The sequence below is a fragment of the Engraulis encrasicolus genome, chromosome 17 (assembly GCF_034702125.1).
Source record: "Engraulis encrasicolus isolate BLACKSEA-1 chromosome 17, IST_EnEncr_1.0, whole genome shotgun sequence".
Lineage (NCBI taxonomy): Eukaryota > Metazoa > Chordata > Actinopteri > Clupeiformes > Engraulidae > Engraulis > Engraulis encrasicolus.
The window spans coordinates 26,696,225-26,708,724 of NC_085873.1; the positions used below are offsets into that span (position 1 = coordinate 26,696,225).

Below are 12,500 nucleotides of genomic sequence, written 5' to 3' on the forward strand. Positions count from 1 at the left end.
TTCTCTCCTCTTCACTCTTCTCTCCTTTCCTGTCACCCTCTCCCTCTCCTCTCTTCTTCACTCCTCTCCTCTCCTCCCCTTCTCTCTCCTCTCCTCTCCTCTTCTCTCTCCTCTCCTCTCCTCTCCTCTCCTCTCCTCTCCTCTCCTCCCCTTCCCTTCCCTCTCCTCTCCTCTCCCCTTCCCTCTCCTCTCCTCTCCTCTCCTCTCCTCTCCTCTCCTCCCCTCCCCTTCCCTCTCCTCTTCTCTCCTCTCCTCTCCTCTCCTCTCCTCCAGCATCCCAGAATTCTCCAGGGGTCACAAATTTAGGCTTCATCATGCACCCATCGATTTTGTGCCCCAGCTCTAACGTCATCCTTCACTCCTTTTGACATTTAGTTAAAACCTGATAGCCGTGAGAGGGGAGTGTGTGTTGTGATGTGTGTGTGTGTGTGTGTGTGTGTGTGTGTGTGTGTGTGTGTGTGTGTGTGTGTGTGTGTGTGTGTGTGTGTGTGTGTGTGTGTGTGTGTGTGTGTGTGTGTGTGTGTTGTGTGGTTAGGTAGATGTGTGTGTGTGTGTGTGTGTGTGTGTGTGTGTGTGTCTGTGTGTGTGTGTCTGGCAGAGGCAGGTGTGTGCCACATTATGATCAGGGATGGACAGAGCAGCGGTGCATGTGAATGAAAATGAAATGCATTTTTTTAATCTTTCGTTATTTATTTTTTTATCTTTTTAATGCTTTTTTCGCCCTCCCCCGGCTGCTGATAACATAAATTAATGGCTTTTTCCTGTGCGGTATGTGGGTCACTCGTGTTTCCTTGTTAAGCGCTGTAACAACTTAATGCCGATCACATTGATTCGGCGGGACATGTCTTAATTGATGGCATAAAATTACCGTGAAGGCTCTCTGATTAGTGACGGGAGGGAAAATAATGAAACGGTCAAGCGTAATTGTGGTCCCTTCTCATCTCATCTCCTCTCCTCCCCCACCATCCCTCTCTCCCTCCCTCCCTCCTTCCTCCCCCCATCCGCTCCTATCATTCTTCCACCTCTGCTGTCTCTCTCCATCTCTGATGATTCTATTCTTCTATTTCTCTCGTCTCCTCCTCACCTGGGCTGGGAACCGTTTCTTTATACTACTCTTCTTCTCTTCATGTTGGATGGCTCTGCTCCTCTTCACTTTGCCTCACCTCCCCTGTCACCTCTCTCTCTCTCTCTCTCTCTCTCTCTCTCTCTCTCTCTCTCGCTGCCTCACCTATTTTTCACTCTGCCTATAATCCATATGTGATATCCCACCTTTCCTTTCTCTTCCCGCTGCTCTGTATCTTCTATTCTTTTGTCTGCCATAGCTTGTCTTCATTCTTCCAGTGCATGATTTATCTATATGCTCTACCGGTTTTTAATGTGTAAAATCTCTCTTGTTAAGGTACATATTTTAAGATTGAGCCGCTTTATAAAGCTATGGCGCACAATTGATTTCGTATTTGAGTGTAGATTGTCTCATTTTCCAAAATTGATTAATTTCTTATGAAAAATAATGATTTTCTCCTTCTTTTTCATTCAAAGCCCAAAGTTAATTACAGAAAACCCATTGGTATATTGTAGCCATGTTTACAGGTATATTCATCTTTGCTTTTTGTGGCATGTTGAAACTCTATAAAACAAACACCAGATGAATTGCAGCATACTGTAAATAAAACTGTTTTAATTCTCTGAATCCTTTCTTTGCTGTTTGCTTCTCTTAACTTCTCTTTCTCTCTCACTCTGAGTCTACTTTCTCTTTCTTCTTTTCTCTCTTTCTTCTTTTCTCTCACTGTCTGTCTGCTTCTCTCCACTAATCTTTACCCATCATCATCTCTAAACTCTTTTCTTTCTCTCCCTCTGTTTGTCTCTGTCCACTCCTCTCTCTTTCTCCCTCTCTCGCTCAACTTTTATCTCTTCTCTCTTCTCCTTTCTTCTTCTCCCCTCCCCTTTTCACTCCTCTCTCTCCTGTCTTTCCATTCTTCTACTTTTTCTTTCCCTTCCCCTTTCAACTCCCTCTTGGTCTCTCCACTCCTCTATCTGTCTCTATATTCTCTCTATTCTCATCTCCTCTGCATCCTTCTCCTGTCCTTCTCTTTTCTTTCCGTTCTCCTTTCTTCTCCCGTCTGTCTCTCCACCCTTCTCTGTGTCTCTCCATTTGCTTCTCTCTATCCATGTCTCCCACCTCCCTTTCTAATCTTTTTAAAATTCCCTTCCCCATTCTACTCCTCTCTCTGTCTCTCCCGTCTTTCCATCGCTCCCCGTCTCCTCGCCCTCCTCTCCAGCTGCTGGATGGCGTGGGAGCCCAGCCTGGGCGGCTTCTACGGCCCCACCGGCATCCTGGTGCTCATCATCTGCATCTACTTCCTGGCCACCTACGTGCAGCTCAAGCGCCACCCCGAGCGCAAGTACGAGCTCAAGGCCATGACCGAGGAGCAGCAGCGGCTGGCCACCGCGGAGATGGGCCACCACCACCACCACCACCTGCACCACCACCACTGCCACGAGCACCCGCCGGGCATCGCCGAGCCGGGCATCGAGGAGGCGGCCCTCCACCACCATCACCACCACCACCACCACCACCATCCGGGGTGCTCGGCCATCACGGCCTCCATGCTGGCCAACGAGCATTCGTTCAAGGCCCAGCTGAGGGCCACGGCGTTCACGCTCTTCCTCTTCCTGGCCACGTGGGCGTTTGGCGCCCTGGCCGTGTCGCAGGGACACTTCCTGGACATGATCTTCAGCTGCCTGTACGGTGCCTTCTCGGTGACTCTGGGCTTGTTCCTGCTGATACAGCACTGCGCCAAGCGCGACGACATCTGGCACCGCTGGTGGGCGTGTTGCCCGTCGAAAAAGCCCACGCCGATGGACGTCAACGGAGAAGCTGCCGTGGCAACGACAGGGGCAGCATCGGGACCGGCTGCGTCTAGAGGCCCGGGCAACAGCAACGTGAGCCAGGCCACGCCGAATCACCAGAACCACAGCCACGGCTCGCCACAGACCCAGATCCACTGCCACATGGACTCGCCGTGCCCGGGAAAGACACTCCTCTCCCCTCACCTTCACCCGTCCTCCAGCCACTGCAAACTGAGCCCGCTGCCTGTTGGAGGGCCCACGGGGAACCACGCGGTGGTGGGACCCTGCTGTGCAGCGTCCATGCACGGTTCCTCCGCCGCCGTCTCCCCGTCCCCGCTCCTGGAGCGCTCCCCGCGCCCGCAGTCGCTGCCGGACGAGCTACCGCGCCCTGTGCTGCCCTTGCAGAGCTGCCTGAAGGACAGGACTAAGTCGCGCTCCTTCAACCGCCCGCGGCCCTCGCTGCGCGACTACGCTTACCACATGGCCTCCACCAGCCTGGACGGCAGCAGCGTGCACAGCGCCACGGCCGGCTCGCACCTGCTGGACAGCCCGCACAGCACCACCCACCTGGAGCTTCACTCCTCGGGCGGGCTGGGGATGGGGATGGGGATGGGCGGCATGCACAGCCACCACCGGGGCAGCCAGCTCAGCTGCCACAGCCCCCACCCAGACACGCAGCTGCTGCGCTGCCGCAGCCCCAGCCCCATACCGCTGCTGGACCCGCACCTGGCGGCCGCCTGCCACGCGGGCAGCGTGCACGGCAGCATGCACGAAGGCCTGGCCGCGGCTGGGTCCTCGTGCCACTCTTCTTGCCTAGACAGCCAGCTGGCGTGCCTGGAGAGCTTGAGCCAGCAGCAGGACACGCACGTGTGCCACCGGCACGCCTGCTGCGCCAAGGCCGACCCGTTCGGAGGGGTGTGCTGTGCGGGTACCGACCCGTTCGGCGTGCCCCCTTCCGCCTCTTGCCAGGGTGACGAGCTGGAGGATTTGGGGACCTGTGGCTCCGTTATGTACGGCGGACCCAGCACTAAGATGGCGGGCGAGAAGGATGAGGAGGGTACGGCTGCGGTGGCGGGTCTGGCGCATATAGATTTGCCACCGCCACGAGCCGCAGCCATGGCGTGCCCGCAGGTGACGGTGACGGCTATGGGCACGGCCACGCTGGGCCGCAAGGGGACGCTTAGCCGGCGAGGCACGCTGAGTCGTAACGGGAGCCTACACGAGGATTATATGTTTAGTTCGGACGCCACGGGAAACATTAGGACTGGGCCCTGGAAGAACGAAACCACTGTGTAGTTATAGTTAGTAGAATCCAATATGCTCTCCACACCAGGGATGGGCAAACTGGTTTCATTAGTTTACACTCTAGTGCCACATATTCCAAATGACCTGATTTACCTGTCCAACTCAATCAGGTTACCGACAATCACCTGGTTGAATGGAACAGGTAAAACCAGGTCATTTGGAACATGTGGCACTGGATAATAAACTAATGAATTCAGATCACTCATTTCTGCTCCACACCAACCCAAGTACAATACAAACACTCACTGATACATACACATACACATACACATGCACATACACATCCCCCGCACCCTGACTCTTGCTCACCTTCATTAAATGGGGAGGTAACCCCAATTCCCCTCATCCAGTCCTGAAGGCTGGAGATATTAAACTTCTCTACCCTTTTCAATCCCAGCCCTGTGGGAATGACCCCCCCCCCCCACACACACACACACACACACACACAACCCAGAGCAACTCTCCCGCTCCTGAAACCAAACTACTGTGTAGTCCCAAAATTGTTGGAAAAGACCTCACTCACTCCTTGCTACTAGCTTGGCTATCGCAACTGCGCTGCGTTGACTTTAGTTCGGCCAGACAAACCATCTACATTCTACAGCATTTTATTGGAAAGTGGAGCCAATCAAAGTTGAGTCTTTCCAATGGCTTGGGGTGTGGCAATCACACAGCAGTTCAGTTGACGAGTTCAGTTCAGTTCAGTTCATTTCATAAATGTAGGAAGGAGAGTCACCGCAGCATCTCAGAGGTGAAAGATTATTTTCTGCTATTTAGAGCAGTGCCAAACTAACGTTTCAACGTTACCACGTCTTCATCAGAATCAGAATGATTTATTCATCTGCAATATTGCACCTTGACAACGCAGATTTGAGACATCTATCAGGGGTGTGCACCACGCTTTTGCATGTTTCCTCATGCTCAACATCTGAGATGCTTCAGTAACGTTAGGGACATAGCAGGTGAAACGAGCTTGGCGAGGAGATGTGAAATTCAGTATTCCATTCTGACAGCTCAACGGTCATCAAGTCACCACGGCGAATCGAATGGTATGAAACAGTTATGTTGTTGATTGGATTGGCTGCCGCAGTCGAAATTCGCTTCTCATTTGCATAATATTAAACTCGGTCGAATAATTTCGCTTCGCTCCTGTTCGCTTGCCGTTGCCTCCCTCATAGGAATGAATGGCGAAGTTTGCTTTGCTTATCCAAATTTGTATCTATGTGTCCCAAGCATGACTCTCTTTTCTACTTGAAACTCTACTTTCACTCTAATGCACCAGATCTTGAAGAACAGGAGCGAGGAGGATACCTGACTTTTCTAAATATTCTAGATAATTTGCCTGGTCAGACTAAAGTCTCGAAGAGACTTGCAGTCGCGATAGCCAGGCTACCTTCCAAGTTGCTACTACTGTGTAGTCCCGTTTTCGCTGTGATTCTCTCCTTCCTTCCTCCCATACTTCCTTCCTCTGTCCCATAAAGTGTTCACCACTCACCACTTCTTCTCCGACCGTTGTTCTCTTTGCACTCATCCTCTGTAATGTACAGTGGACCAAAACCTCTCGAATCCTATTAAAAAACTATGCCTTTGTACTGTACATTCCCTTTTGTCATATTATGCCAGTTTTTTTACATTGATATTATCATGTATGTTTAATGTTTTTGGTTTTTTTTCATCTTTTTACTCATACGTACTAAACAATTTCTTTTGCAATCCACAGGCAATGCACATGCAGAAAATGTCCATGTTTAATTTGTGATATTTTTATAGTCAGGTGAAAATGTTAAAGATTTTTTGGTACAAGTGTGGCTGTGTAACAGTGAGACAATGTGTGATACATATGTGCGACCATTTTGATGTGTGAGTGCGCGTGTGCATATGTGTGTGCGTGTGTGTGTGGTTGCTATGGAGTGTGTCGTTAGTATGTGTGTATATGCATACATACGTGCATGTTTTACATGAGTGTTTTTACCCATGCGATCCTCACAAGACCTCTTTGCAGAATAATGAGATCTATCCCTTGTGACCCATCTAATGTGGCATTGTTATAAAAAAAAATGATTTATTTCCTCATCCATGTTTCATATTATGTCTGAGAAAGATCCACAACACTTAGCACTGCACCAGCACTAGTGAATAGTTTATGTTTTACCACTCTCTGAACAAGCAGTCAATTATCTGTGATTTAACACCAACTGCAAGTGATTGTGCTACCAGGGTGCTTTGGTGCACAGTTAATAGGTCAACATTGAATCTGCACATTCGACGGAAAGTTACGTTATGTATGATAATCACGAGTCCATTAGCTGTCAATGTCAACTTTGAAAAAGAAAGAAAGAAAGAAAGAAAGAAAGAAAGAAAGAAAGAAAGAAAGAAAGAAATAGAGAAAGAAAGAAAGACGCAGACAGTGCAACAAAAAAGCTTTTAATAAAGTCATGTAGCACCACATCTCTCCATTTTAGTCACGTTCAGGTAGGACAGTGAAACAGCAAGTATGGACAGGAAGAAATTCGGTCTTAAACATTCAGTGATGTCACTTGCAGTTGGGATGCAGTGTACATGACGATTTAGTGTAAGATTTGGTACCCACACACCTCTGAAAGTGAAGTCTCATCTATGCATGTGCTGCACAAGGTGCTCTGTCTGTGTGGGCTGTGTGTGTGTGTGTGTGTGTGTGTGTGTGTGTGTGTGTGTGTGTGTGTGTGTGTGCGTGTGCGTGTGTGCGTGCGTGCGTGCGTGCGTGCGTGCTGACTTCTCTCCCCATGTGCAGTCCACACAGACCGCTTTCTCTCCTTCAAATCAGACCTTCAGTTTTACTCTGTTTCAAAAAAAAATGCACAAGTGCCCATTCAAGGCAAACTTCAACTCCAACTCCAACGCAGTCAGACACAGAGCCCCTGACATTTCCTGCAGTGTTGACAGATTATTCCGGAAAAAGAGAATAAGCATGCATTTACTTCATCTCCCCAAACACGGAAAATGTTTTTTTTTCCCTCCTTTCGTTTTTTTTATACAAGCTATTCAAGGACACTGCCATCCGGAAATAGCATGCGGAGCTATGTACGTGTATGGCGATTTGTCTTTTTGGTTTACTTGATGGATGGACCATTTGTTTGGTTTGCTACATATATTGGTGATTGTTTTTCATAAATCATTGTCAACCTCCTTCTCTCTCTCTCTCTCTCTCTCTCTCTGTCTCTCTCTCTCTCTCTCTCTCTCTCTCTCTCTCTCTCTCTCTCTCTCTCTCTCGTTCTGTATTTTTCTCTGCTGTGTCAGTGCAGATGGATTAAACATGCAGTATGTTTGGCAAATTCTATGGATGGAAAGCTGTGAGCCTTTTTCAATGAATTCGTAATATTCCTTGTAAAAGTGTGGTGCTCTATAAAACATGGGCCCAAAAGAAAGCCACATCTTTCAAGGATTCACTGGCTACACTTTCACAGGCAAGGAAAGGAAGAAAATGACAGAATCGTTAACAGTAATATGAGTTTAATGTGATCAATAACCATTCTTTTGATAAAACTTGATGAACTTCCACGTAACGTGGCTGTCCTATAGATGTGTTATTGTGACAGACACCATCTTAATGCTGCCTCAATGTGTATTTCCAGGGAGAAATGAAAAACACCCTTACCTGTACTTACCCCAGCCCTCTCAAGATTTTGTTTGCATCGTCATTGTGCTTGTGAGCTCAGGGACAAGTGTGAAACATTCATTCATACATTTATATTTAAAAAAACATTGACACTGGGCTGTGATGTGCATTAAAAAAAAAATTGCACACCGTTTTGTAATGTACCGTTATGTTAGCTCTTACTCCCTTCACTCTGAGCCATGAGCGGTTTCATTGGGAGCTTCGTGCGGAGGTGAAGGCCAAACGTGGGATGACTCAGCCCCAGCCAACAGTCCCACAATGCATCACTCTCAGCCTCCCAGAGGGCCTTCAGTATCAGTCAGTGTCTCGGGCGGCGCATGGTGTGTTATATATACAGTAACAACAAGAGCTACGGCACGACATGCTCGGCTTCTAAAATGAGCTCCTTGAAGAGGAACAGGAGGAAGAAGAAGAACACAATAAAATGCAGTGTTAATTTAGCATGTATAGAATCGATTTCACGTCTTCTAGACCGTATTTGGTCCCAGAGTACTTTCTAAGTGTTGAATTAACACTGCATTGTTTACTGCAAATAAGAGGATCAAGAATAAGAAAAAAGAGGAGGCTCTAGAAAATGTTATTCTTTGATATGTCAGCTCTATTCAGCAAGGGATGATCAGATGAACCCCAAGGTCCTTTTTCAAAAACAAAAATAAATAAGGTTGTGCATTGCTCTGGACACAAATGTGCTCTACACATTACTCTGGTCTGTTTGGTTGTAGCGTTTTGCACACCATTTGGGGTTTTTGGCATGTGGTACTGTCTCTCTGTGTGTGCACTATCGCCCTCTCCTCTTCCAAATTGCTGTGAACAGCAAAGAGGAATGACCTAAAATTAGCTTGACACCAACCCCATAATGACCTCATAAATCTACATGAATTACTTTCGCTCTGATTCAGTTTATTTTTTTATTTTTTACTGTTTTTGCATTTTTTTGAAAAGCTCACACCATTTCCAAAATAAATGTCTTTGATCACCATGCAGTTAATTGTGTAGTTGTTCACTCTGTGCTTGACTTAACGTTATATCATCAAATACACAGAAAGTGAGTCATACATTTTATTTTCAGCAAAAGATTATGTGGAAGGTTATTGGAGGGTTATTAACACCCATTTGGTGCCAATTGAGCAAATTGAGACCATCCTGTGAAGTGAGAGGGAAAGTCTTCACCGCCCAATGTTTATCACCAGAATCAATAACATAATAGGTAATGAAACTGACTGACACAACAATCAGTTATCTAAGACTCCCTGCAATGTCATAGCAATGTTGTTATGATGCCACGGAGTGTTTTTAACTAAGAGTGAATAGGCCTGTGTAAGAGGTCATTCCCTGGTCATTATCAGTGTCTGTGCTAGCATGCTAGGAAATTGTGTGGTAAGAGTCCATTTTTGTCCGGAATTAGCCTTTTACACCTGACATCAATTCAGTGCGTGCAGGAAAAGTAGCATTCGTTAGCATTGGCATTAATTGATATCTCTCTATTTTCTATGGAAACTGGCAGTCTTTCTTTCCGACTTCAAAAACAGAACTTATCTGAGGTCAATGTGAAAACGGCTAATTATGATGAGAGAACTGGAGGTGGTATTACCAAGCTTGAAGACGTTGCACCAAAGATTGCACCTTCAGTGTTGCTTCTAGTCAGGCGAGGAGCAATACAAATATAGTTTCTGAGCTCCGGCAAAATCGGGAACTCCACCCACTTTGTCGGGAAGCAAACAACCAGTAGCAAACCAAGGGAGATGGGTCAACCATGCCGTGTGGGAAATGTTCATTGTTATGCCCTTGGTCAGACCAAGTCTCGAAGAGATTTTAAAGTCAATGATAATCAGGCTAATTGATACCGGGAGGGGCCGTCTCCATCTTATCAACTGTCTCTGGTTTCACTCTCCTCTCCTCATAAAGGCACCACCAATATTACCTCATGTATCTCCCAGTAGCCTACTGAACAACCTTGAGAACTGTTCTTTGGAGATTCAAAGAGCATCTCACACCTTAGGATGTCTTTTTGAATATTGAATGAGGGGACCATAGTTCACACCTTTGTTCACGTGACCCCTCTGGTGAGTGGCAAGACAGGAGGTGTGACCCAACATCTTGAATGTGTGCTTTGACCTTGGACCTTGAAAGGGTGTGATCAGCCAGTCAAGGGTCAACCTCAACCCATGAAGTTTTCTACTCTACACAGAATTGGGATTCCAGATTACTTTGCTTTGGGCTTGGCCAAGGCTGCTAATTGCAAAATACTTTTGAAAAATGCATTTAAACCAATGAAAGGAGTCAAAGGAGTTTTAAAGCGACCCATTTTCAAGTTCCTAAAAGATAATAAGTCCATTTGCTTAAACTAAACACCTATGACTAATATGACCTTAATGAATGAGAATCTTCACTGACACGCTATAAAAGTACACTTAATGAAGGTGTGGAATCCTCATGGATTACGTAACACATGTGATCTTACAAGGCCTTGAATGAACAGGAAAGGAATTGGCCTATATGCTGTTGTCATGTAGGCCATAATGAGGCTTGATGGCTTTAGTCTGATGCACAATTCAGTCACTCTGAAATAGTGGCAGTTTTCTTTGACAAGGAACATGCAAACACGTACTCTCAAGTGACTGTGCAATTACCTTGAGTCTGTCAGAGGGATCGGTGGTTTCCTTTGGGACCCATATTCCCAGACGCATTTGCACAACTTACCAAGGCCTGCTATTACTATAGGGAAAAAAAACTACTTCAATTGCAATCACAAAAACTAAACCAATCATCTTTTGAACCCCTCCAAATTTTCTGCCAATTCAATACACATGTTCCATTTGCTGGGCATTTTAAAGACTTCAAGCACTCTACATACCACATATTGAGATAATTTTAAAATGACACCATCAAAACCAACATAAGAAAAGAAATACAACAAGATCAATCAGAGATGGCAACTTTCCCCCCCTGGACAGTGCTAGATGCCTATTATGTTTGTTTGGCAAAACTGTAGGCAGACACACTAACAGGAAGACAGATAGACAGTGCAATTTAAATGACCTGGCCCAACCCTCTCCGTGGTGAAAAGACTGCTTAATCAAAACCTTAATACAACTCTGACTTCTGCAATTTCATAGACATTGTCCTGTTTTGTACTGTACACAAACTGTTTTCCAGATGGCAACACAACACTGTCCTCACTAGCCTTTCGAGGATTGACATAAAATCCTGTAGACATTTATTGACAGACTTTTTTTTTTTTAAGTCCTTGTGTACATACTGTATCTATAAACAGGACCACATGAGACCAAAATTCCCCTCGGCCGTCATGTCTTTCAGACAGGTCTTCCTGTCTTTCAGACATCCATGCAATACCTTGCCGCTGTACAGTGGCTTTGTTGAAGGCCCTCTATGGATGACACGGAACAGAATGTTTGACAAGTTGTCATATACATGGTCTACGGAGGACATCAATCATGAATCGAACTTTTGTTTTAGACAGTTGCCAATCCAGAGGTTCTGGGTTAAAGTAGGTAAACACTGATGCAGTGACATACATGTATAGGGTGTGTTTATCCACAACATCGTTGCTAAGTAAGTTAGCATTTTACTTGATTGCAACGCAATTTTCCATTGGAAATCTAATAAGTTGCTAACTGGTTAGCAACGATGCTTTCAAGAAACGGGGTCATGATGTACTGTTGTTGAAGGACAGTAGGCTATGCAGTAGTGATGGGTGACTAACACACTGAATGCCCACTGGTCTCACAAATAGACACTTGCATGTGCACTCGAGGAAAATGAGATTGTTGACGCAGTTATGGCCAAAAAAATGAACGGATCTCTTACAGCATATAAGAAAGTAATCTAGTCAGGTATGTCCTCAGCATTGCACAAGCACTGTTTCCATAGCTTTCTGGCAGATGACCTTGAAACTGTTACACATCAATTGGAGAATGTCATGGCAACATTTAGTACAAGTCGTACAAGTAAATGGCATTGGACTGTAGACAAACACACACACACACAAACAAACCTAAATAAACTCTACCAGGTAACATGCATTACATATTACGCTCTTATCGTTGTAAAATGAAGCCCTTTGCTGCCTACCAGCCTTCGTTTATAACCTTGAGTCCTAGTGCACTCAATGCACCATGCACCCACGAAGGTCTTTTCAAAGCAATCCACTTTTAAAAATTTTTTTTTTACAGTTGTCAATAGACCAGCCGTGACTGTCAGAGGTCGGCCCTAGAGAGATTCTGTATGTACCTTCTAGAATGTTGAGCACACAAACATTCAGTGTTCATTCAACACCCAGAGTCAATTTAGTATTTCCTTGAGTGAATTGGGTCACAGAGTCTGCACAAGGGGTGAATTAACACTGTAAGTGCATGATTCCAGTCTGAGCGAGGGCTGCATGCACCTTTCAATTCATACCTGTAGGATTTGTTGCTATGCATACTATACATATAGGCCTATATTTTTTCATCATGGCCTTTATAAGCATAAATGGCACTACTGGGAGAAAGTCAGTTAAGAATTTTATGTATACTGTAAATGAACAGAAATAAAAAACAATGTTTATTATTAACATAATTATTAATGCTGCTTAGAAGGATGAACACTGAGGGATGAGCAATAATCTGTTGGCACTATAAAGGCTTAAGATTTGCCTACCGTATATCTCCATAGGCTCCGTGTTAAGAATGGA

General features: G+C 45.8%; 1 protein-coding gene across 1 annotated transcript in view; it reads left to right on the forward strand.

The window, feature by feature from the left end:
- adgra1a (adhesion G protein-coupled receptor A1a) overlaps positions 1–4,146 on the forward strand; it is a 30,242-nt gene extending 26,096 nt beyond the window's left edge. The window contains exons 7-8 of the mRNA XM_063220896.1: positions 2,280–2,883; positions 2,953–4,146. Coding sequence (XP_063076966.1) covers positions 2,280–2,883; positions 2,953–4,146 — 1,798 coding nt within the window. The remainder of the gene's footprint in view (positions 1–2,279; positions 2,884–2,952) is intronic.
- The last annotated feature ends 8,354 nt before the right edge of the window (positions 4,147–12,500 follow it).